At 40.5% G+C, this 27,496-nt stretch overlaps 1 protein-coding gene across 1 annotated transcript; it reads right to left on the bottom strand.

Moving 5' to 3' along the window:
* Positions 1 to 2,495: 2,495 nt before the first annotated feature.
* Positions 2,496 to 17,445, bottom strand: LOC143982691 (uncharacterized). The gene is made up of 6 exons (XM_077481620.1): positions 17,306 to 17,445; positions 10,673 to 11,304; positions 9,488 to 9,616; positions 8,369 to 8,430; positions 7,867 to 8,130; positions 2,496 to 3,293 (listed from the first exon to the last, which is right to left on the bottom strand). Exons 1-6 carry the CDS (start codon positions 17,317 to 17,319, stop codon positions 3,252 to 3,254), a joined length of 1,143 nt encoding a protein of 380 aa, XP_077337746.1. The 5' UTR covers positions 17,320 to 17,445; the 3' UTR covers positions 2,496 to 3,251.
* Between the last annotated feature and the right edge of the window lie 10,051 nt (positions 17,446 to 27,496).

Below are 27,496 nucleotides of genomic sequence, written 5' to 3'. Positions count from 1 at the left end.
GACCAACAACTTCTGTAGATCATGCACTATCTGCAACAAATGTAACCCAGAATGTACAGAAAAGGCACAAAAGCACCTGGCAAAAGCCCTATACCCCTTCCAGAGGATACAAATTGATCACTCCCAAATGCCAAAGGAGTGACAGATTCGAATACGCCCTAGTGGAGGTGGACATGACTGCCAGGACCACAGCTAAGGAACTACTGAGTGAGATAGTATGTAGATTTGAGGTCCCAGAGGTGATAGAGAGCGATCAGGCCCAGCCTTCACAGCAACCCTTACAAAAGATTAGGGCAGCACTGGGGGTTCAGTTGGCTCTGCACACTCCTTACCACCCTCAAAGTAGCGGGAAGGTAGAAAGGATGAAAGGGACACTAGAAAAACAGGATGTTAAAGATGGCCCAAAAGACTAACATGAGTCGGCCAGACAGTTTGCCCATTGCCCTGTTCAGTGTCAGACACACCCCGGGGGGGGGGGGGGGAATATGCCATATCCCCTTATAAAATTTTGATTGGTTCAGCCCCTAGACTTGGCTGTTACTTTTCCCAACAGTTACAGTTGCAATCTGATGTGTTGACTAATTATGTTACCGCATTATCACGAGAATTAACCCAAATGTATGTCCAGGTGTTTTCTTCCATTCCAGATCCTAAATTAGATACAGGAACACACCAACTACTGCCTGGAGATTGGGGGCTGGTAAATACATTTGTGAGAAAACATTCTCTTGAACCCAGATATGATGGTCCATTCCAAGTTTTGCGGACCACAGCTACCTCAGTCAAATTGGCCGGGAAGAACACCTGAATACACGCCTCCCACTGCAAGAAACCTCCAACCCCTGAGGACAAGATCCCGCCCACTTCATGATGACCATGCTGCATATCCTTTTTCTGTTTGGTCTAGGGGGGAGGCCCAGGAGGTGGTCATCACAAAAAATGATAACATAATTACATTTTGGTATAACTCTTCAGGTACACATGTGACCACCTTTACCTTTGATTACTGTGACATAGTACCTTGTCCGTTTACTCTTTCATGGCAATGCCATTGGTACAGTGACATCCCTGATGGTAAGGATATATGTGTGTCTTACAGGCAGTTACTGGGGACAGAATTGTGGTTCCTGGGAGGGACAGTGGGTTGGAACATAGGACCAGATTAGAGGAATCTGGACCGGTGAATGTGCCCTTGAAAAGGTAATTATGCCCCTCCATATCCTAGCAGAAGATACTCCTGATGCATACACTGACCCAGCACACAGTCAGAGGAGGAAGCGAGCAGCTCTCTCCGGAAGCTTTGACCCTCATGTGTACATAGGTGCTATAGGAGTTCCAAGGGGGGTCCCTGATGAATTCAAATCCAGGGATCAGGTAAAAGTTGGTTTTGAGTCTTTGATCCCCATAATAACTGTGAACAAGAATGTAGATTGGATCAATTACATATACTACAACCAACAAAGATTTGTGAATTACACTAAAGATGCCCTCCAGGGAATTGCTGACCAGTTAGCCCCCACTTCCTACATGACATTCCAGAACCGGATGGCCTTAGACATGGTGTTAGCTGAGAAAGGAGGTGTCTGTAAGGTGAACTTACACTGGACCCCCTGCCCACCCCCCAGGTCCCACTGTACCAGAGTCCCATGATCTCCCACTATCAGACACCAGCAAGCCACTTCACTGATTCAGGGATTTGAAATTCCAGCTGCCTAATCTCTTATCCATACCTCTCAGCGTGTACAGAAAAGAAGCATTCTAATTGGTCACATGGGCGGGGCTGACCAATCAGAATCTGTCTAGCCCCTGCTGTCATCACTGGGAGGAGAGCAAGACAGGGATTTCAAACCCCTGGACTGGGGAAGCAGCTTGACGGTGTCTGAGAGCGGGGGATTGCAGGACTCTGGTCCAACGGAACTAGGGGGGAGGAAGGGGTCCAGTGTAAGGTCACAGATTTAATGTAATAAAGGTGAACTTACACTTTAATGTGATATTAAAGGCTATTTTTTTTCTTAAAATAAAAAAATATGTTATACTTGCATGCTTTGCGCAACTATATTGCACTGCGCAGTGCCTTGTTTCCACTTTTGATGGTCCCCTGCCAGCGCTGTCTGCTTCTCTCCCCTCCAAGTGCCCCCTCAGCAAGCCAGGTGGTAAGGGAGCACTCGTGTGCATGCTCTTGAGCCAACTGGTGTGTGTCCATGGACATACACAGTGCTAACAGGCCATGCCCAGCTCCCTCCTCAAAGGGGTTTGACCAACCTAGGTTTGGCAACCTATGGTTCCTGCTGCCCTCAGTGTCTCTTTGGAGGCCAGGAAGAGAAGGAGTGGTGCTGGAGTGGGCAGAGGAGTCAGGTAAGTGTTTAGGGGTGGGGGGGGGGGGGGGTGGTAAATCAGGTAGTGGGGTGTTTTTTTACTTTTTCATATTAGAACCACTTTAACCAGATAATATATCAACAAAGCTGGTGAAACAAAGCGGTGACCTACTGAAAAACTCACAATGTACATCAACTTTATTTTTAGCATTGCATTAAAAGCAAGACAGAAACAGTATTTTGTTTTAACTTTACTTATTGTATTACTTATTTCACACATAGAGGTAATTTTTACTATTTACATATTCACATACTATTAATATAATTAAAGTGTAAAAACTTTAAGTGCAAACATTCTACAGTAAACTTCACAAAAAATACAAATTTCAGGTACTTTATAATGTAAACATTCAGTAGAAGCAAATAGGGCCATGTCTTAATGGCCTTGGGCCAGAGCTCCTGCCTGGTGCCATCCTCCTTCACTGGTGTGGTCTCATTACATCAAACAATGTACACAGGAAACTGCTAAACAAATATAATATTAAAGCAGAAAGTTTAATCTTGGCGCACTGTAATGCTAACATGTCAGACCGCAGTTTGGACACAGCAGCTCGCTGACACGTTTTTCCTGTGTGTGCGCTATATAAGTTTTTAGGTCATTTTTCTATTATCCGTATATCGTATCTGTATCCGTATATCGACCAGTTTCACCATTTGGGTCCTTGTAGTTCTTGTTTCCCTGAATATTCCATTTATGTAAACATATAGGCTTAAGAAAATATTACTGAACCAGCAGTAATGCAAGACTGTTATATATTTCTATTGATTGGCATAGCATCATCATATCGCAAGGTGCTTCACAGTGTAAATGACTGATCTTGGCTGCCATGCGCCAAAATCGAGGGCTGTTCCCGTGTGCAGTCCAGTGTGCCTTCTTCAGTCTGGACTGATGTATCCCTCTGTGTCAACATCGTTATTCTGAAACATGAAAATACAGTTTAGTTGCATGCTACATTTGTTATAAACTATACAGTACTGAAATGCTGAAAATATTTTTTTTGTCCCTAATTTTGTCTCTGCTTCTTGCTGAAACAAGTAAATTGCAAGAGTTGGTAGCAGAACACCTAGTTTCTATCCTTCCTCTCACTTTCTGTTTTGGCAATGGGACAGGAAGTGAGGGGAAATCTCCCCAATCGGACATAGATGGCAAAGAGACTTACAGGAGTTAAAACACTCCCTTTATCTATCTAAAATGGATACAAAATGCTGCCTTCAGTCCTACTTAGGCCTCATGCACCTGGGTGTATGATTTTATGTTCAAAATATGCTGGATTTTTTTTTTGCCAGAACTTGGCAGAAAAAATTGCCTCTAAGCACGTGCGTGTTGGGTTCGGCATGAATGCTTTCTGCTAGCCAGAATATGTTATTCTACCCATCGGAATGCATTCACATGCATACGTACGCATTTATGCCGAATGCACCTTTTTGTTTTTTTATGCCTCTAAAACGCTGGTCTTGAAACATGGATATAAATGCCTAAGTGTGCATGGCCACATAGGCTAACAGTAAGGTGCATTTACAGGCATAAATAAAATAAAAAATTGAACACATGCATAAGCCCAAAAACAGTATCATCACGAAATAAAGCCAGATTTACTAAAGGGGTTGAGAGTGTTAACACAAAAAAAAAGAAGCTTCACTTCTGCTTTCCATTCATGTGAAAAGCAAATTCCTGTTTACTGAGGCCTCATTCACAGAGCTTAAAAAATAAATGCTGTTAGACATTGATCATTTTTTTTTCCAGCCTATAAAGCACCTCTATGTAAGCCAGTGGGGCTGATTTACTAAAGGCAAATCCACTTTGCACTACAAGTGCACTTGGAAGTGCAGTCGCTGTAGATCTGAGGGGAAGCTCTGCTGATTTTATCATCCAATCCTGTGCAAGAAAAAAAATCTGTTTTTTTTTTCCCTTGCATGTTCCCCTCTGATCTACAGTGACTGCACTTCCATACATACATGGGAATTTACAGGAGTATTAGGAGAGAAGCTGAAGAGCAGAAAAAGGTAGAATATGCCCTAAATACATCGAAACGTGCAAAAACCACTAGACGCAATTTAGGCGCATCTAGCTTTTTATCATTAATGCATTCCAATAGCCAGAGTTTAATAGAATGCATTAATGCTCAAATGCTAGACACGCCTAAATGTGTGTGCAATAATGTGGCTTTTACCATTTTTTTATTTTTTTTTTAGGCATCTTTTCCTACCATTTAGTTTTGATATTCAGAGATCTTAAAAAGATACCTTGTGTACATGAGGCCTGAATACCCAATCATGTGCAGAAGATATAAGTAAATTGGGATTAGCTTTTCACTTGATTATATAACTGAAATGAATATTTATTAAATTTATTGTGCAAAGATTCTTCAAGTGTAACTAAAGACAAAACTTTTTTTTAAATAAAATTTGGTTGGATCGAGTGGAGGGGGATTCAAACGCTTGCCAAGCTTTTATTGCTGTCTGTGCCCCTGGAGAATTTTGGGTTGTCATCATGGCAGTAATAGAGGGGAAATATTCCATTGGGGACACTAATAACGACCAGAGAATCCTTTACTTTGGTGGGATTTCCTCATACTTCCTGTTTAGGCCTTTGGACAGGAAGTGAAGGGAAATATGCCCAAAGGGACACAGGAGACAAAAAAAAAAAAAAGAGAAGAATTATGACTTTCTATACTCATCTAAAATGAAAAAAAAGTTTTTCCTTTAGTTCTAGAGACTTTTTTAGTAAATTAGCTTTGGTGTATTTATACCTACTTTCAGCAGCTGCTTTAGTTTAGTTTAGCAAGTGTAATATACTGTATAATGTAATATAAACTAGGAATATTAGTGTGGTCTTATTTTATTCATATTTTCTGGCATACAACAGTAAAAAATAGTTTCTATGTACAAAAGAATTTCCCATTTCCTTGTTTGTGAAACTAAACATATGACAAGTCTTAATTGCCTGCTGCAGTAGTAATCCAATCACAGTCATGTGCTTTGGGCACTTTGGAATGTCTAATGAATTTGTGCCTCATTGTTCCTTATTAAACTGGTCCGACTCTGAGCACTCTGATGTTTTAATTGGCAGCATGTCAGCTAACTAGTATCCGCATGTAATTGTATTGTCTTACACTGGCATTTAGCAAAGATGATGTTCTGACACATTAAGGCGATGAGTTGACACCAATGTCTTAATTACAGGTGCCCTTATTCCCCATGCCTTCCAAGGCTTGCCATACAGAACAAATGCCATCTGGTATTCTTCACAGGGCTGGAGTCACCCATGTCAGAATTGCTTTGTTGTTGTGTGCATATGACTCAGCATTCTACTTGTAGCACATTGGCGTATCGCTATAGTAAACAATACTAGGTGACATCAGTCACTCCTTTTAATGAGCAGCATCATATAGAGCTATGTAAAATTTGTAAAGGAACCAACCAAGTATGATTTATCTAAGAATTAAGATTGTGTAATCCAAATGTAGAACATGGAGGTCAGATGAAAATATTACACACCACTATGTAATCAAGCTCATTCGAGTGAAACTAATAATGAGCTTGAAATGCGTTCATTACTAGAGTCTTCGATTTACATATCCCAATCCTACTATCTTTCTTAGAGCAAAATCCCACATAGGGGTTGATTTACTAAAGGCAGATAACCTGTGCATTTGGCAAAATGTAGTTACACTCTGCAAGAGCGGTTACTCCAGAGCTTAGTAAATGAGCAGAAGCTCTGCTGACTTCCATCATCCAATCATGTGCGAGCAAAAATGCTTTTTTATTTCCTGGGTATTCTTTGCAAAGTGAACCTTCGCCTCACTAAGTCCTGGAACAAGTGCACATTGCAAAGTGCACAGTCTATTTGCCTTTAGTAAATCAACCCCATAGTGCGGTGAAAGCCATTTTACTGCATTGTTAAACACTGGTCACTGCAAGGACACACAGAATGTAATTGTTTTCTGTGTGTCCCGTTCACACTGGAATGAAACCAAGAGCTCTCTTTCAATAAATGTTATTAAAGTGGTTAGAAACCCTTACAGACCACTTTGTCCTACAGGTAAGCCTAGATTAAGGCTTACCTGTAGGTCCATTAAATATACAGTAGACAGCGGCGCGCAGGCGCACTGAGCATGCCGCTGCTAACGGAGATATGCGCGGGAGTGACGTCATCGCTGCTCCGGCCACTCACAGCGCCGGAGCAGCGATACCTGGAAGAAGATGGACACTTTGTGCTACAGGGACAGCGGTGGCATCGCTGGCTCCTGTGTCAGGTAAGTGACACATAATGGGCTACCATGTGATGCATAGTAGTCCATTATGCTTTACCTTTGTAGGGAGACAAAGAGGAAGTAAACTCATCAAGGTTTACTTCCTCTTTAAGTTACAATAGTACAGGTATCAAGATACAATTGCTTGTCATAAAAAATCATAATATATAGTAATTCACATATTGAAAAAATCATTTAAATTAAGATTAAATAAAGTAGTATGTAACCCCTTAAGAAATAGATAAAAATCTTTGTGTGAGAAATTCATCAGGCTGGGTTCACACGACAGATCGCATCGTCCCACAGCAGGAGTCCAGTGCGTGTACATTTACAGTTTCAGGTCCGATTTCAGCCTGAATTTTGGGCTGAATTCAGGCCTGAAATGGACCAAAAGACGCACAGGACTCCAGTGCAAATTCGCACTGAAGCCACTGCGGAGATGTGTGAACCAGCTCCATAGAGAGCTTAAAGCTTTGTAAGGGAAGTGTTGAATGTAACAATAACGTTAATTTCATTAAAGAACTAGGTAAGAAATAGTAATAATACATATATATATGCGTGTGTGTGTGTGCGCGTGTATATATATATATATATATATATATATATATATATATATATATATATATATATATATATATATATATATATATATATATATATATATATATATATATATTATTACTATACCTTACCTATGAGAAAAGGGGAAGGGAGAAGTACAGAGGAAGGGAATTCACAGTGGATCACACACACCGATGCATTTTATCGCAGCACACTGTACAGGATAGCATGGTACTACTGTACAGTGCTATGAATGAAGTGTACTTTTGTAAACTTCACATAAAGTTTGTACAAAACAAAAAAAGGGAGCTGTGTGATGTGCCGCACCGCACCCTACACTGCCTCCTACCCTGGTCGAGACAGCTGCCGGTGAGGTAAAGCGCTCCAGCAGCTGTCCGTTCTAGTATGAATTTTTCCTTGTATTGGAACATGTACCTGTAGAGTGGGGATATTTTTTTTTTTTTATAGTGGGGTTGGTTTTTTTATTGCCGTCTTTGTCCTCATTGGGTAGATTCACCTTCAATTCCTCCCCCAGAGACCACACAAGAAGTAAAAGGAATCTCTTACAGGGAAACACACAGCAACAGAAAGTAGATGTTTGCTTTTTCCTTAGCCAATGGAGTGTGCATCATGAGAACAAGGGCTAGATTAGGTAACTATATAAGGTATGTACTTACCAAATTGTCTCTACTCTGTGATAACCACGTAAAGGTGTCTTGTAGATACTGGTTTCCAAAACCCATTATTCTGTTTACAGGATGGGCAGCGATTCCAGAAACTTGTTTTGTAAAGTGAATGGAGAATGCAAATTTCACGTCCTCTGGTGTTTCCTCTGAGCCGCTTTTTTTCATCTTTTTATCAACATAGACATCTGCAAGTTGCTTGAAGGAATTGTAAGAGATGTTCCGAAAGAAGTTGGTGAGGGTGGGATCTTCTTTTATCTAAGCGGGGGATAAGATTTAAACACATATTAGTTTTTATATCTCTAATGAAAATGATCCATTACACTTGTGCCCTACAGTTTATGTATACCTGTATTTATAATACCATATAATAATACCACCAGCCACCCCTTTTTAACACCTGTATGCATGACAACATATATAGCCTGAAATGTTAATAAATCTTTCAAAAAAGTATCAAAGTAGATTACTGTATTCATAATTGCTCGCAGTATACCTTTCTGTCATAGGCATCTCCTTCTTTTTGAAGTATGGAAACAATATGCTTTATCACATCATCTAAAAAAGAACAAAATGGGTTAATAAACAAACTACTACACAGACGATCATGAAAAAGCAATACAAGTGATATTAAAGCTTCAGGTTTTTTTTAAAAAATAACAAACATGTTATACTTACAGTAAGTACCTATAATAAATACATATTTTAGAACTCATTACTGGAAGCTTATTACCAATGTCATCTAGGTAAGGATTAAAGCTCCAACCCCATGCAAACAGCTAAATGCACCATTGAAATGCATATATTGGAGCATTTTTACCTGGGAAAGGTGTGTTTCTTTTCACCAAATTCTGAGAGTTACACAACGTAGCCAGCCTGGTGGCATGACTTTTCTTAGCTGCATTTAAACAACCCAGCTAGTGAACACAGTATTACTATGCTTTACTATACTAAGCTTAAGTTATGAACGGACACCCTGAGTGAGTGTGTTCAATGTGTTCATTTAGAAAAGACACTATTTACTAGCCCCTTCCCCCGCTCTCCATCCTGGAACATCCCCCCGGGGGGGGGGGGGGGGGTGAGAAGAGGGAAGCCAGCAGCACTGCAGGGTGGAGGGCCAGCAGGGGAGAGGGGGAAGCCCAGGAAGTAGGGGGAATCAGTAACGCACATGGTGATTAGGGTGTGCCCAGGCACCCCTGGCGCACCACCTGTGCACACCTATGATGAAGAGTGAAGGAACAATAAAAGACTGATGAGGTCACCTTCTACTCATGTCAGCGTGCGCCTTGCCATACTCTTGAAAAATCACACAATTTGACTTTTCCTCCCAATCTAAGTGCTGCTCAGGAGATTACAAGAGGTTAAAACCATATCAAGCGTGGGCATTTATGTTATGTGCATTTAAAAATACATTTAAAATGTTTGTTTAGGAAAAAAACATTACTCCATTACATGTTTTATATCTGCCTAGAGTTTGGCCTTTAAAGTACTAACCATTATGTACAAAGCTCAAGTGTCTAAGATTTATTTTAAAAAAAAAGAAGGCAATATTAAACTAGTAAATGGGAAAAGTAGATATGTGTAAATTCTTTTTGCACCTATTGCTGTAGCTTACCAATTCCCTTTGTTTCTCCATCATTTAACTCTTCACCCAGGCTTGGCTTTCTTGTACTCTCCGTATCATTCACAAGCAGTTCAATCTCTGCAGACATTCGGTGGTAATAACAGCCTCCATGCTTTTCTCCTGCATTTAAAAATATTATATATGTATACGAGAAAAAAAGTTTGACTCCAACACCAAAGCCCTAAACTCTACTCTTATTTTACACCCTAGTTAAGTAAATAACTTTTTCTCTAAGCTAATTGTGATGTGTTAACATCTTTATAAACTTCACAGCTATTGGTATATCTAACATTTCAGGTTAGAGGACTACAGTTAAGGGCATCAACACAGGTTGAGCTCTATCTGGTGACATCAACAGAAAAATTAACCAAACCCCATGACATTATCGTTCTTTGAGTTGTTTTCACTGCTGCATGAGGCACCATATTAAATACAACATGAGCTGCTGCTTCAGTTGACACTCCTGTCTCCATTCCATACATGTCTACCTAGCGTAATCATTAGTGATGTGGTCCAGGGGATGACAACTCAGCGAGCTGCTTAGATGCTGAGACGGCTGCTCATGAGTGAGAACCGAGCCATCGGCGGTGTTCGGTGGCTCGGTTCTCAATGCAGAGATGGCAGGGGACAGATGCAGCATTGTTCTGATGCTGCATCCACCTAGGTAAGTATAGCACAAAATAAAAACTTCTCTTTTTAAGAGCAGTTTTTCAGATGTAAAAATGCTCTAGCTCTGATAAAAGCTTAAAAACGCTGAAAAACGTGGCTATTCTGTGTGTTTGAGCAATAAGCTTTTGTGGGAGTATAATTTTGCTAAAAAAAAAAAAAGCTAAAAACGCAACAACTATAAAACGCTACTGCAAAACTCATTCTACAGCCAAGGCTAGTGGCATTTTTTATAACGTCCAGTGTGCATAAGGCCTAAAGAATATAAAAAGCCATTTAGTGGTTTAACCCATCAATAACTTAAACACCAATATTGGTTGAATTGAATTTTTAATATAACTTAATTGAAGACTGTGTTTTCCTGCTAAGTACACCTATATTCTCCCAGTCACACTGCAGTTTAGGATATCACAACCATACCTTGCGGGCTCTCACACAATCGTTCTGTTTCTGTTTAGACTTCTGTGTCTTGGTCACTAAGGACGTATAATGCCTGCAGCAATAACTTACGTCGTTTAGTTGATGGTATCTTATTGATGTGTTTCAGTGGAAGGTAGTCGGGTCGTTTCAACTTTGTTTCTTCTTCTGAAACATTCTTCTTAAAAGAAAGCGCCCTTCGAATGCTATTTTTGTTAAAACTGGCCTTTCTTGAAGTGTGTGTTAAATGTCCATCAGTCTCGGGGGTGACAGAACTAACCACTGAGGCTGTCTGTTCAGAAGGATTTTCCTTTTTACTAAAGAGTTGACTCATTAGGTTCTTAAACCATGACTTTTTGGCAGGTTTAACGTTGGCCATGCTGGCAGGCTGATGGTTCTGGGCCATCTCTTGAGATTCTGATGGCTTGTTGGTATTACCCGCATCTTTCGTCTCTGTCTCCTGTAATTCTGCTTTGGTAACTACAGGTATATTATTCTCCTTTACTCTTTGTTTAAACTTGGTGAGGTCAGTGACTGATCGTTGCAGTCTACCGTGTCTCCTTTCTCTCTTTTCCACAGTCCTCTTTGTTTCTCGATTGCTTAAACTCCTTTTTACATATGTTTCCAGTACCAATATAGCCTCTTGCTTGTTTAAAGAAGAGAACTTCCCTCTTTCTTTCCGTTCCAATTTAGGGCTGTTTATGTCTGTTTCTGCCATATTTTTCCTGCATTCAAATAAAAAAAGGTTAATAAACTACTATTTTACAATACTACATAAAAAGCTATTTTCTGAACTGCATCAAGGAGAGCTACACATTTCTTAGGCCATTATTTAGAGCGGAGACATTCATTCACAGAAATTGCATGTAGATAAATACCACCACACAAATCGCCTAGAAATACTTCCATAATTAGGCTGGCCATAAAAGACAAGTAATGCCCATTCACATAAACTACCATTAAGTGTTGGACTAGGCTTTGGGTTACAAACAATTGAAATTGCATTCAATGGGGTTGATTTGCTAAAGGCAAAAAGGCTCTTAGCTTTGCAAAGCTTAGTGAATGTGAGGAAATTGCATTTACAAAGAATATCCAATTACGGACAAAGAAAATAAACATTTTAAAGTGGTTGTAAACCCTTACAAACCACTTTGACCTACAGGTAAGTCTAGATTAAGGCTTACCTGTAGGTCCAAGCAATATCTCCTAAACCTATATGGTTTAGGAGATATTTGCCCGAAAACGAGCACCGATGTCTACGGCGCATGCACCGTAGACAGCGGCGCGCAGGCGCACTGAGCGCAGCATTCTCAGCGATGGAGCTGCTGCGCCTGTCGGCTCCCGTGTGCATGCGCGGGAGTGACGTCATCGCGGCTTTGCCGAATGACAGCGGCGGAGCTGCGAGACCCCACCAACAAGATGGATGCGGCGGACTACAGGGGACAGCGGCGACTTCGCTGGCTCCTGTATCAGGTAAGTGGCACATAATGGGCTACTATGCGATGCATAGTAGTCCATTATGCTTTGCCTTTGCAGGGAATGAAAGAGGAAGTAAACTCATCAGGGTTTACTTCCTCTTTAACTTGCATATGATTGGATGATGGAAGTTAGCAGAGTGTCATCTCATTCACTAAACTCTGGTGCAATTTTCTTTGCAAAGTGAAACCTCCCTTGAAAAATTACTAACCTATTTTCCTTTAGTAAAGCAAGCCCTATGGAACCCAGTGAAAAGATTGCAGCAAAGCTAGGATGAAGTAATTGCTGGTAACAGATGTTCAGATATTCAGGCTGGGGTGCACTTTGTTGTAGCCACATCTAATTAGCCTAATTATTAGATGGATTGGTGGAAGGGTGGAAGGGACATTGTGTGTGTGTGTGTGGGGGGGGGTTGTCACCCACTACAAGCAACCCCCCTCCTTTATTGTCTCCATGGTTCACAGCTTTAGTGGAATTAGGACAACAAAAGGTACAGAATCTTTCTGTTGGCTTTTTCTATTTATCTTTGTAGGTCCTGTTTCTCCTCTTGAACCCTCCTCACATCCCGGTAAATTGCACACAATTACCAGTAAAACCTCCCTACTTTTCCTCCTGGACAATTAAAAAAAAAAAAAAGTTTACATTTAAATGTAAATTAAGCAACCATTGGGGGATGAAGTGTTTTCTTTTAGATGTTCCAACACCATAGGGAATGTTTGGAAGTAACACCAATCCGTTATCTGTGTAACATGCAAACTCTGTGTGGGAGAGAAAATGACTCTCCTTAAAGAAAAGTAGGTAGGATGTAGTGTCCCAGACAACACAAGGCATAATATGCATAATGGTACACAAGGTACATAATATGGCTGGATACTAAACATTTATAGGTAAAGTTGATCCAGAATATCTGATTGCCTCTCGGAGGATCACAGAGGATTTTTTTCCCCCTGTTATAGCAAATTGGAGCATGCTTTGCTGGGTTTTTTTTTCTGCCTTCCTCTGGATCAACTGTGGGTATAGGATTGTATGATATTTTGTTTTTTCTTTCCCTTTTATTGGTTGAACTAGATGGACGTGTGTCTTTTTTTCAACCAGACTAACTATGTAACTATATAGAGCAACTAGCTTTACAGTTAGGCAGGGCCGTCTTTAATATTGATTGGACCCTGGGCAAAACTTTTCTTGGGACCCCCCCCCCCCCCATGCAGTTTTGCTCTCCACCTGCTCTGAGACATACAATAAATAGCAGCTAGACTCAAAATCAGTTTACTGAATCAGATCAGGCGGCTATTGCGATTGGTTGCCAGAGGGTACAGTGCATCATTACCACTCACTTACTGGTTGCTAGAGGTTACAGCACACGTTACGGCTCACCAATTAGTTGCTAGAGGTTAGAGCACATGATTTCTGCTTGTTGATTGGTTGCTAGAGATTACTGTGGATATGACCTCAGGGGGGCATAATATACATATGAATGCTGCCGGCCGCCGCTATTTACATATGAATGCTGGTAATTTCCATGTAAACACAGGGTCTTCAGGTGAGTCATCTGTACACAACAATAGGGCAGAGCTGGGCAGCATTATTATTATTTCAATCAGCATATGCAGCCAATGGCTGCAGCCTTGATAGGAGTTTTTTGACAGTGGGGGGGGGGGGGGGGGGGGGGCTCCTACTGTTAGAAAATATCGCAGCAGAGGATATTGAGCGATGTGGATGAGGGAATATTTTTTTTTTAACTCCCTGACTGATTGAAAAAAGACCCCCTTTGTATACCCTGCTTTATGCTGTCCTCCTTAAGGCTGGGTTCACACTGCTGCGATATCAGACATTGCATCTGATTCGCACCACATAGCTGTGCAAATCACATGCAATGTCATTGCGATGCAAATTCAGCCATACAGATTGTATGGCTGAATTTGAATCGCATTTGGACCAAAGTCATGCAGGAACCTTTTTTGGTCCGCACCTGAATCGGATCACATGTGCGTTCACACCCATGTGATCTTATTCCTGTTTAAATTGACAGTTCACACTGAGATAAGAGAACCAATCTGAGTGTGTCATTAACTTTCTATTGACACCCGCAGCGGTTTGCATACGGCAGTGTGAACCGCCAGTGGGTGACATGTGATGCAGGGCCGCATACTGGAACAGAGCCTTAATGCACTAAAAGGCTAAGCAGTGTGCAACACCAGTGCAAAACTATTATCTGATGCTGAATCCAAGGCTTGGTTACAAGACAGAAAGCTTCTATGAATTTCCTTTTGGCTCATGTTCAAACACAAGTTGCCTTCAATATTCAATGTTATCTGGTGCACGTCCCGTGGCTGACTCATGTGCCCAGTGCCACCTGTACAAATGTATACCTATGAGATTTTTGGTCTCATAAAAAAGCTCTTACAAGCAATTTGTCAATAATTGCGTTTTAATGACTGTAATAAAATTATTGCATTTTTTTTCTAAAATATGTATTACATAACTGGCAGCCGGGTATTATGGCAATACATTTCCTCAAAAGAGCTTACAATCTAAGGCCTCTAGCTCACATTCATACATACACATACTAGGTCCAATTTAGGCAGGAGCCAATTAAACTACCAGCATGTCTTAGGAGTGTGGTTTCTGCTACTATATTATTTACTTAGCTGCCTTTTGTAAGATACTTTGTTAAAAAAAAAAAAATCAACATTATGAAATCATATTTTAAACTTTGCAATGGTCATGAAAACATATTTTTTTTCAAAAATAACAAAAGGAATACGATTACATTTTTAATTTACAGTATTAGCTAGCAGAGTTGTATTTTGGCAATGCACTTATTACATTTCATCCACAGTATTCTTTAGGCTCCCTTCACACGAGCGGACCGATCGGGTCCGCCTGTCAGTTTTTTAGGCAGACCCGATTAGACCATCCATTGCCCTCTATAGAGCGGTGGGTGTCAATGGACATGGGTCCTTTGACGGCCGATCCTATTGGCTAAAAACAGATGGATAGGGATACGTTCCCTCTTTATTTGGTGAATTGGATTGACGAGGAGGGCGATGGGGTATAAAAAGCAGGTGGTCCGTTTACATCCAACCGCCCATAGAGGACAGCGGGCTGTGTCTGTTCTGTATAAGCGGAGCAGACACGGAACAAGCCATCAGCCTGCTCAGCAGGGGAAATCTGACCGCTGATCCCTCCTGAGCAGGCAACTCCTGGCAGAGTCTGCCCTATGAGAAAGGGGCCTTACTCAGCTGCTATGTGTGGAAGACGTTATTGTGATCGAATGAGCTCTATAAAAAGATCTGTGTTATCCTTGTGATGGGTATGCAATGCCAGTGGACAACAGGGCAAACACAAATTGGAGCTTACAACCTGCTCATTGGATATTACAGTGTTACACATACTTTAGGCACAGGGATAATTAAACTGCACAGAGGTGTACAATATCAAATGCACAATATAAAATAAGTTTTTGCTAGAACGTGCAAAAAACAAACAATTTTCTATATATTTTAAATACATCAGCTTCAACAAGAACAGTATCAAAGTCCTTTTATTGCTATGAGCAGGAAAGAAACTGCATGTCATGTTATAAATTACGAGTTTCTTCCAATAAATGCCAACTTATACTACATTCGCACCTGAGTACTTTGTAGCTCGAAGCGCAAATCTACAAAACACTCAAACATAAAAAATAAAAAAAAAATTATTCTCTATGGCGCTTGTCACACCCTGAACACTCAAAAAAGTTCTGGAGCTTCTTTCTGTAGCTCAAATCGGGCAGATTGCAGCATTTTAGTGCGTTTTGAGTCCAACAGAATTGCATTGGTGCATGAAAAAATGTACAATATTCTGGTTTTAACATGTGTCTTTAAGTGCGTATATCCACACAGCAACAGGAGATGTCACAGATGATACCGTTCTCTATTGGCTAATACAAAAACGCCTTAAGCTCAAATGCTGTAATAAAACAGGAAAAAAAAAAACGCTCAAAAAATTTGATGCTCAGGTATGAATGCAACCCAGGACAGGATGTGCATTACTGCTTGGATCTCAAGGTAAAAATAGAGGGGAAAAGACTAAAAAAAACAAATACAGTCACCACATTTAGGAATTGGTAAACTGCAATATTTTAAATTTTGTTGTTTTTTTTTTTTTTTTGGTTCAGCCAATTAAATTGCTACAAATTTTAGTAGCAGGATGGAGCTACTAAAAATCTCCTGTGTAGCCCTCTCCTGTTCCAATAACTGCCTGTAAATAGTTACACCTCTTAGTAACAAGAAATTAAAGTAAACTGTAGTCTGATGCCCCATACACATACACAACATCAGATTTTCTGCAGATTTTTTCCTTCAGATTTACCAAAACCATGTAGTGTAAGGGCCTGCCTGATTGCATACAAATTTAAACTCCTAAGGTTTGACCTCCTATTATATGGTTTTGGTAAATCTGAAGGAAAAACTCAGCAGAAAAACCAGATAGTGTGTATGGGGGTTTACTCTTTTGTCCTGTACACACGGTCCGACATTCCGACAACAAAATTAGTCAGATTTTTTCCCACGGATTTTGGCCCAAACTTGTCTTGCATACACACGGTCGCACAAAGTTGTCGGAAAATGTGATCGTTCAGAACGCGGTGACGTAGAACACGTACGACGGGACTATAAACGTGCCAATAGCTTTGGTCTCGTAATTTAATTTCTGAGCATGCGTGGCACTTTGTCCGTCGGCATTGTCTACACACGATCAGAATTTAAACGATCGGATTTTGTTGTCGGAAAATTTTAGATCCTGCTCTCAAACTTTGTGTGTCTGAAATTGCGATGGAAAAAGTCAGATGGAGCCCACATACGATCGGATTTTCCAACAACAAGATCCGATCTCACATTTTCCGTCAGAAAGTCCGACCGTGTGTACGGGGCATTTCTCTGAGCAGTTGGAGGGTTATTTAGTAGAGTGCTGTGAAGTGAGATGACGCAAAGTATCGTTTGCTATAATCGTGTAGACAACGTTCACAATTAGTTTCTTGAATCATGTTTAGATGTTTAAATCAAACTTCACTTCACTTTAGTAAATTACAACCCAAGCATTGTATGTAGACACAAATTTGTGTATTGTTGTTAAAAAAAAAAGGAAAAGGGAAGTAAAGGGCGTTCACAGATAAGTAGAAGAGAAAAGAAAAACAAAAGAGCTAGTTATATACTAAATCATCATTCTAGGCTTTTTTTTTGCCTTTTACGTCTCTTTAGTGGAGTTTACCTTTGCGTTTCCATAAAGGCTTGCTGTGTGTCCCAGGTGCTCTGCTGTTGGCTGTCGGTGTGCTACAGTTTTTCGGTGTATACTGTATACACTCATTCAGCTAGGTGACCTAACAACCTATTTATAAGCCTCCAATAAGCTGGCGTTACCTCCCACAGCACAGCCTCCTGTGGTTTCCCCATCATACGTAGTAAGCACAGCTCCTCCATATACAGTTCTTTCAGTCTTACTTCCTCATTGCTTCTGGCTTTTCACATGGAAATACAGTAAAGGCAATAAACCTGTTGTACCACAATGGATTAGATACCAATCAATGATATGGACAATAAGGTCATTTCTGGTAATTCTGTCTGGCTTGTTATAACCTGACACTTTCTATTGTTTTCCTAGAAGATCATTCCAATTTATTAATAATAAAAGTCGAATGCGGCATTAAACCTAAAAGCAAACAATTATTTTCCTTTATTTTCACCTGGTAAATTACAGCTCAATCGAAGAAACAAACACTGCGTTTAGATGCGTACACCAGTTTTGTACGCATCTAAGTACATCACTATAGTAATCAATGAGTCCATACACACAGCTGCATCTACATACGAAAATATGTCCCTGAAGACGTGCTATTAGTAAACGCGTTAGAGACGGAGCTACGTGCTGATGTTTCGCTGTCGCTTCCAACTCCGGGACCGGTAGCCATCTTAGTAAGTGCACTCCTATTGTTTTATTGCTATGTTGCTGAATATGGCAGTTTTTCCATTTTTAAAGCTTTATATATTAATTTTTTTGAGCTTTTTTTCCCAGCTTTTCTTAAAAGATAAGGATTTTAGCTTTTTTGCAGTTTTATACTTACCTAGGTGGATGTCCCCCAGTTAGGGTTGCCACTTTTTCTTCAATCTAAACCCCAACACTTTAGTGGCCTGGGACACCTTTCGGAGAGTAGTAATGTGGTGTGCATAGCCTGCTGCAGCGAACAGTGGGTGTGGCCAAATTGCTCTTGCTGACATCATCGCCCTGCATCCCAGTGATGCCAAACCTGCCCACAGACAGCCATCCGCAGATCTCAGACAGCAACAGATTTGTATGTGACTATCTTGGTTACATGGGGAGCCACAGCTCAGTTTGAATAAAGTGTCCAGGTTTCAGTCTGCCTAAAACCCGGACACATGTTTCAAAACCCAAACTGTCCGGGTGAATCCGGGACAGGTGCCAACCATACCCCCAGTGCCTCTGCACTGAGAAGCGAGCAATCGAACATGGCTGATCGCTCGGTTCTGACAGCTTCCCAAGCAGAGAGCTGCAGACTGTCAGTCACAGCTCTCTGCTCTGCTCCTCCACACTCATAAAGCGCTGAGCTGTGGAGGGGCAAATCAGCCAGCTCAGGCTGTCAGTGGCTTGCTGAGAGGCTAAGTTGGGTGTCGGTCCAGGCACCTGGGGAATCCCGACTTCCATTGTCGCAATGACGCGTGCCTGGACTGACTTCTGTGAGGTCACTGTAGTCCGCTCCCTGCTGAAAATAGGTCATAGGAGTGCAAAACGAACTGTACTCCTGTGATCCACAGGAGAAGTACAGCCAAATGAGCTTTGCCTATACTTCACCTTCAAGTGTGGATGACTTTCTGAAGAGGCTGTTCGCTCTGCTCCTGTAACTGGGGAAATTTTACAGAGGTCCCTGGCTTTAAAGAGGAAGTAAACCATGATGGGTTTTTCGTCCTCTTTTTTTCCCCTGCAAAGTAAAAGAATAATAGGCTAGTACGCATTTCATACTAGCCCATTATGTTGCACTTACCTGCAAATGAAGCCCACGATGCCCCCAAGATCCTTGCTGGTGGCCGCGTCCATCTTCACCCCTCTTCCTTCCGTGCCCATGGACTCCTGCTCTGTGACTGGCCACAGTCACGTGATATCACTCCCGCGCATGTACGAGGGAACTGATGGTCACGGCACGGGCCCTTTAGAAACAGCAGAGTGCGCATGAGCCGATGACGTTGGAGCAAGCGTATATGGTAAATACCTCCTAAACCGTCCACGTTTAGGAGAAATTTCCAGTACCTACAGGTAAGCCTTATTATAGGCTTACTTCTAGGTAAAAGGGGTGTGTAAGGGTTTACAGCCACTTTAAGCTTTACATGCGTTGTTTGCCGCTTAACCTGGCCATACATTATTCAATTTACTTATTCAATTTCCTTTAGATTTACTATCAGCTATGTAGTGCAAGGGTTTGCATGATTGCATACATATTGAAAGTGTTTAGATTTGACCTCATATTATATGGTTTTGGTAAATCTAAAGGAAAATTGTGCAAGGAAATTGTATAATGTATGGCCAGCCTAAAAGCCTAGTATGCATTAGATCATCGGACCAATAATCATCCATTTTTTATTTTGCATGCTAGCCACCATATCAAAAACAAATAGGTTGCTAAAATACGAACATTCTTGTACGATAGAATAAAAGGTTTTGGAAGTGATATAATGTATTTGTATTGTATTTTCAGAAGAAGATCGTACTGATTAAACAAAAAAATCATACGATCTGGTATCGCACAAGAAAAATGTTCCTCTTTGTCCTTTCAGAAACTTTTATGACGAAAGCTGTGTAACGATCAGATTATTGTACGATCGCGTCAAAAGCAGTATTTTTTGTACGATATTCTGATCATTTGTACGGGGCTTTACACATACAGTAAGCATCTTGGGAGCTGGTGAGTGTGCATGGATCGTGGCTGGATAACAGTCATTGTCCTCTATTTGGTGGAAGGAATAAACGAACATGTAGATAAAATCGGTGGACTTTGATATGTTACATTTTATGATATTTGTTCTTAAAGGGACAGTCTCATTTATTCACTTGTATTTATAGTGAAAGATTTTTTTTAATTTGATTTATTTTTTTGTGATTTCTTTTCATTTGGTTTGTTTTATATTATTATTTGGCGTTGCACCCTATATAAATATATCATTTGGGAGGTTTATGTATGTTGACCTGCGTTGCTGGCTGGTAGTGTTATTCACTCTGGCGCTAACATTTACTCTGAATATTGTTGTCTTCTATTCGATGTAAGGAATACACGGACATTTAGATATAATCAGTGGACTTTATTATATTTCATTATATGATATTTGTTCATTGATGGTAAAAGGTGTTTTTTTTTGTTTTTTTTGTGATTCCTTATTTTTTTTGCACTTGTTGATTTGGCTTTTATTGTAATTTGGCACCGCACCCCATATAAGTACGAGCTTCTAACCCCAGCTTGTTCAATTAAGCTTTGGTAATAACGCCTGGAAGCTCATTGGTTTCTATGCAGAAGTGAGCCTGATTTTGCAGTTTCCAGCTTTGTAAATAAACCCCATTGTGTACTTAAAAGTGGAGTATGCCTGTACACCATTTTGGAGGTTTATGTATATTGATATGTGTTGCTAGCTGTCAGCATTATTCACTCTAGCACTGACTTCTACTCTGCATACGAAAATGTGTGCTGTGTTAAAATAGGGCACAGCTGAAGATTTGTCCTGCGTAAATCTACACATTTTTCTCACGCTCATGCATAGATTTGTATAAATATGTATAAACGTACATAAACGGGAGTACTTTCGGTGCATATTTTACACCGGATATTTCTTTCAGGGCTTGTTCATACTACAATTTCTGCATTCCCGATGTGTTTTTGCATACCAGCTTACACATGTTCTTGATGCCTTTTTAATACGTTCCAGTGCATTTTTCCCTCATTTTTCTTTTGACACTTTAAAAATCTTTATCTTAGCTCAGAACAATGTGGGTTGCAGTGCATCCTGGTGTGTTTAGACACATTTCAGTGCATTTACATGAAAGTTTCATTTGGTGCCTATAGGTGGCAATAAGGCACCTAGAATAATAGAAATGTGCCGTGTCCCATAAAGTATATGGAGTTTGCAATGTTTGAAAAGATGGATTTTAAAGGCGCGTATATATATTTGTTAACAAAATTTATTTATTAATATACACATTTATCACAATATTACAATACATATAATGTCAAACATAAAAGTTGGACTACTTGTCTTTCCCCTAATATACAGACTAGATTTAGCCCTTGTACACATGGTCGGACATTCCGACAACAAAATCCGTCAGATTTTGCCCGACGGATTTTGTCAGAAATTTGTGTTGCATACACACGGTCGGATAAAGTTGTCAGAAAATCCGATTGTACGTAACGTGATGACGTTATTTCGTTAGGACGGGACTACGTTTAGGCTAGTAGCCAATAGCTTTGGTCTAGGAATTTGATCTGAGCATGCGTGGCACTTTGTCCGATCGGAATTCTCTACACACAATCGGACAAAGTCTGATCGGATCATGTTGTCAGAAAGTTTTATAGCCCAGCTCTAAAACTTTGTCCGTCGGATATTCCGACGGAAACAGTCCGATGGAGCCCACACACGGTCGAATTATCTGACAACACGGTCCGATCGGACATTTTCTGTCGGAATGTCTGACCGTGTGTACAAGGGCTAATATGCATTTTGCTGCATTCCAGATGTGCTTCAGATGAAAAAAATTCAGCGGGTTTTACATTTGTTGACGGCACTGAAATTAACAGCACTGGTGTGAACTAGGGCTGTTGGAATACATGGAGAACATTGTGTATGCATTTTTGATGCAGTTTAAAAATGCACAGGAAAACATCTGGTGTGAACCAGCACGTCTAAACACAACTTTTTTTCTGCCCCTGTGAATGAACCCTATAGCCAGTTAGTCTATTGTTTTTCAACAGAGCATACCGTCTTGCATATGTAGCCATTACAGGGCTGAGACAAACCATTTAACACTGGAAGGGGGGGGGGCTTACAATGATCATCTTTTATTTATGTAAAACTTTTATTCCAAAAGGAATAAAATGGAGGCTGTAACTCTTAAGAAAAAAGTGTTTGCTTGAGCTAGGCGTCAGCTTTTAGTATATCGAAATCTATTCGTACATCTTATGCCGTGTACAAACGATCGGAATTTTGGTCGGAAAAAGCTGTCAAGAACGCGGTGACATACAACACATATGACGGGACTAGAAAAAGGAAGTTCAATAGCCATTAGCCAATAGCTTCCATCTCGTAGTTGAATCTGAGCATGCTGGAGTTTTTGCGTGTCGGAATTGCATACACACAATCGGAATTAAAAAATTAAGAACCTGCTCTCAATCTTTTGCTGGTGGAAATTCGGGCCAAACTCCAATGGAGCATACACACGGTCGCATTTTTTGACGAAAATTCTGACCGTGTGTACATGGCATAACACTACTCTCCCCCCAGACTGACAATGCTGCGGTCCAACGGTGTCTCTGTTGCTCCTTCATATATTGGAACTCTAATATAGGAGGTGTGTTACTGGCCAGATCACAGAGGGGAACAAAAAGCCTAAAAAAAGGAAACTAAATGTGGCCACCACATCTAGCGATTCATAAGCTGCAATATAATCCATTTTTGGTTTAGGTTTTAATACCGCTTTAACTAAGGCCTCATGCACACAGCCTTTGCAATAATAAAATGTGCCTAGCGTTAAATTCTTGCCATTTTCCCATGGCTGAGGTTCCACAGGTGGAGTGTACAGCTGGCCATAGAAGTGAATGGCTGTAAGCACATCTCCCAACTGTCCCTCTTTTAGAAGGACTGTCTCTCTCTTGAGACCAAATCCCTTGCGCAGCCTCAGTTGTCCCTCTTTTGAGACCAAATACTGTGCGCAGCCTCAGTTGTCCCTCTTTTGAGACCAAATCCCTTGGGCAGCCTCAGTTGTCCCTCTTTTGAGACCAAATCCCTTGGGCAGCCTCAGTTGTCCCTCTTTTAAGACCAAATCCCTTGGGCAGCCTCAGTTGTCCCTCTTTTGAGACCAAATTCCTTGGGCAGCCCCAGTTGTCCCTCTTTTGAGACCAGATCCCTTGGGCAGCCCCAGTTGTCCCTCTTTTGAGACCAAATCCCTTGGGCAGCCCCAGTTGTCCCTGTTCTGAGACCAAATCCCTTGGGCAGCCCCAGTTATCCCTCCTTTGGCCTAACGTGTACCTCTCTCTACAAAATGTACTTTTTACTACCAAAACAAGATACGTTGCACTACATTTTTTAAGCAACTTCTATATTACTGCATTTGTTATTTTAAAAAGCCAATGTAACAGAAAAATAGAGGTTAACAAGGCACTTGTATGGTTTAGCCAATCATTTTCTGCATATTAGATTTTTGTCGTCCATGTAACTGGGGCCGAGGCAGGGACGTGTCCTTTGCCTACATACTGTGTGCTTTATTATTTCAGAAAGTTGAGAAATATGACTGTACTGTAAGCTCCTGTACTCATGGAAATGCTGATGCTTCTATTCATATACTTATAAAGGAAGTTTCATGTTAATAAAACGCAGGTAAAGACTATTGCACACGATACCCACCATAGTAAAATAAAAAAAAGGAATCTCAGTGGCAAATTCTTCTAAAAGATCCACATTTAAAGGCGATATTACCATATAAACTGAGATGCACTTTAAAGCTGCCCATAAATGGATTGAAATTTAGCTGGTTTGGCAGAGACTGACCGAATTTCAATCTTTCTATGGCAGTTCCTGCTCAAAAGAAGTCGATCTAATGATTGACTTCTGTTGAACGGGACTGTTGGAATACTTTTGTTGACCAGTGGCTTGCAGCCAATCGGCTGCAGCCACTGATCAGTGCATACTGGCAGTGGAGGAGCCCCACTGTCAGAATACAATGGCACAGTGATATCAGTACGCAATAAAACAACCAGCCAACTACAAGCAACACAATTAGAACATGTCAAAGTATCAGACCACTATGACAAATACAGAAGATTAAACTGGTGATAATCCTACTGAATCTTCACCTGAAAATGCTGCACCCAGATGGTTTAAATAAGATCGCTGAAATTATAGAAGAATGGCATAAACATTGTTATAGGTTTATTTTTTCCACTGCAACTTAAAGCGGAACTTCACTTTCTCAATCAACATTGACTATTTTTAATCTTTATGCTGCTAGCTTTAGTAAATGGAAAGTATAATATATTTACTTGTTTTAACATTTTTTTTGTTTACATTCCCTCAACTAATTCCTGGTTTCCAAGTTTAGGCAAATTATGTCATACATCCCAGGAGTCTTTAAGAGGGGAGGAAGGGGTTTTCTCAGCTAAGCACACCCTCCTGCCTCAATGCCTGAACTAAGGGCAGACAGATTCTAGGAAATAAATGCTACATAAATCATCTGCCCTTACACAAGCTGGGCAAGGCCAGAAATGCCGGAGGAGGGCTTGGTGTTCAATGTGATTTCTCAAGTAAAGTAAAGCTTTGAGACATGGATAGGCGAATTTGCTTTGATTATTAAAAATGAATTAAATTGTGCAAAGCTTCAGATTTTTTTTTCTAAAATAAAAAAACATGTTATACTTGCTATACGCAAAGGTATTGCACAGAGTGGTCCCTTTCCTCTTCTAATGGGGTTTCCCTCCGGGGGTCTTGGCTCCTCCTCCCTGAGTGCCACCATCGCAAGCTGCTTGCTATAGGGGCTATTTATCTGTACAGCTCGTTTGCTGGACTTGGCGCGGGGACATGTTGGATGCTTTCAGCTGCCATTGTGCTCTTACTGGGCATCCAATGTACCCTTTGTACGCCCCTGTGCCTTTATATACCGATTGACTTCTGTTCAACCACCCTTTTGAATTTTCCCTGCTTGATCAATGCTGCAGGCTATAGCCTGCAGCACCGATTAATGTATTCTGATCGCAGGGCAGTTTTCCCAAAGTCAGATTACAATAGCTCAGTGGAAGGATTCCCCCTCGTCTACCTTGAATGTGTGGATGGGGAAATCAAGCCTATATTTTTTTTTTTTCATTCAACCCACTGGTTGAATGAGAAAAAATTACTATTTTGTGGACAGCTTTTGCAGTCACACTTTGTTTTGTTCACATATACCCGAAGGCTTTCTGATCCTGGTGTCCTATTTTACCATACTGTAAATTTTCTATAATGAAATTAGTGTCCTTTATGCCTATAGGTGCCTTTAAGCGTATCATCCAATAGTTGGACTTCTTAGCAAAGGGGCAGAGCCTGTTGCTGATAACATCATCATACTGAGAAAGCTGCAGATAAGCAGTGAGCATGGTGAGCAGTGTTTCTAGCATAACCCATCATGTATTGAGACCGGATCAATCTCATTTATGTATCCTCTGATTTTATTTTACTGTGTGAGTGTAAGACCAAAACTTTTCTGACACTTTTTGTTTACAAGTAAAAAAATGTATTTTGTGACAACACTGATGAAATGACACTTTGCTACAATGTAAAGTAGTGAGTGTACAGCTTGTATAACAGTGTAAGTTTGCTGTCCCCTCAAAATAACCCAACACACAGCCATTAATGTCTAAACTGCTGGCAACAAAAGTGAGTACACTCTTAAGGGAAAATGTCCAAATTGGGCCCCAAGTAGTTTGGGGGTGAATAAAATGGTAGTTGTTGCAATTTTTAATATCACACAGTATTTGAGCAGTGGTTTTTAAAATGTATTTAAAAGAAAATACACTTTAATGAATTTTAATGCAAGAAACACAATATAATACCCATTTTTTTGTTAAAATATAAAAGAGGATATTATACAAAGTAAATAGATACCTAACATGTCAGGCTTTAAAATTGCGCATGCTCCAGGACTGGTGACAAACTACGATGCTGGAACATTTCCATAGGCGCTGCTTTAAAAAAAAATGTTTACAGGTTACTAGTTTAGAGTTACAAAGCAGGTCTACAGATAGAACTATTGCTCTCACTATAACATTTGTGGTGATACCTCACATGTGTGCGCCTCTGAGCGTGAGCGTGGGGGGACGGGAGCACTTTTTTAATTATTTAAAATATTTTATTTTTACACTGTCCCTTGATTTTTTTTTCCTGATCACTTTTATTGCTATCACAAGAAATGTAAACATCCTTTGTGATAAAAATAAAACATGACAGGTCCTCTTTCTGGGGACATCTGGTGTCTATAAGATACTAGATCTCTCTCCAAATCATCAGATCAAAAAAAAAATACAAAAACAAAACAAAACACTCACCTGATGCTAAACTGGTCACTTCCAGCCTCCTAGATGATAGAGGTGAACAGAGATGATCTAGTCTCTCTTCACCTCTTTGGCTAGCCACACGAAACGCTGGATTGGATCCCAGGCTTCCCGGGGAGATGGGCAAGCCCAAGAAACACATCCTACATATATGAGAAGATTCGATTTTTTAAACAAACAATTATTGGATATGTTTGTTTTATAGGAGAAAAAAAATTATTAATATTTTTTCAAAATCGTCTGTCTTTTTTTTTGTTTATAGTGTAAAAAATAAACAATGCAGTGGTGATCAAATACTATCAAAAGAAAGCACTATTCGTGGGGGAAAAAATGACACAAATTTTATCGGTACAGCGTTGCATGACTGCGAAATTGTCAGGTAAAATAGTGCAGTGCCGTATCGCAAAAAATGGCCTGTCGTGAATGGGAGGTAAATCTTCTGGAGTTTAAGGGTTTCATAAGATAAATACGGCAAATTTTGATGAAATAACACATGCCCTATTTCAGTAGCGTTTGAAAAACGCTCTAAGCTAGTTTAATTCTGACCTTAAATAGGGATGAGCTTGATGTTCAGTCGAACATAGGTTCGACTCGAACATCGGGTGTTCGCCCATTCGCAGAACAGTGAACCTTATGGGCCAATTGCGGCAATTTTGCAGCGGAACACCCCATAATGCACTGCGAAATTGCAGCGTATTGCTGTATGATGATTGACCAAAGCATGTACCTGACCTGCATGCTTTGGCCAACCACAGCACCCTTTGCTAAGAGAGCCATAATTGGCCAAAGGCAGGGTGCGTTTGGCCAATCATGGCTCAGGGGGACTAAGTCCACACCCCACCCTATAAAAAGCAGCTTACACGGCAGCCCTGTGTAGTATTGTTGACATGGACAGAGAGATAGCTTGAGTTACGTTAAGCAGGCAGGTTATTCAGTTAGTGGCAGTGTATTTGAGATATATATACAGTCAGTCTAGTATATATAATATATATTCTGCATTTAGCATAGTCTATAAATTCAGTGTTTACGGTATATTCAGTCAGTGCAGGCAGTTTATTAATATAAATATATATACTCTGCATCCAGTGTAGCCTATATCTACAGAGCATTCT

This window comes from Lithobates pipiens, unplaced genomic scaffold (genome assembly GCF_037356315.1).
Source record: "Lithobates pipiens isolate NorthernLeopardFrog02 unplaced genomic scaffold, aLitPip1_a1.2 Scaffold_16, whole genome shotgun sequence".
Taxonomy (NCBI): Eukaryota; Metazoa; Chordata; class Amphibia; order Anura; family Ranidae; genus Lithobates; species Lithobates pipiens.
Note: the sequence above shows the minus strand (reverse complement) of the source record. Positions and strands in the feature narration are given on the sequence as shown.

Coding starts and splice junctions, on each gene's coding strand:
- LOC143982691 (XM_077481620.1), bottom strand. Junction 8,431..9,487: donor TGGAGAAACAAAGGGAATTG/GTAAGCTACAGC, acceptor GTTCTTTTTTAG/ATGATGTGATAAAGCATATT. Junction 8,131..8,368: donor GAGATGCCTATGACAGAAAG/GTATACTGCGAG, acceptor TCCCCCGCTTAG/ATAAAAGAAGATCCCACCCT.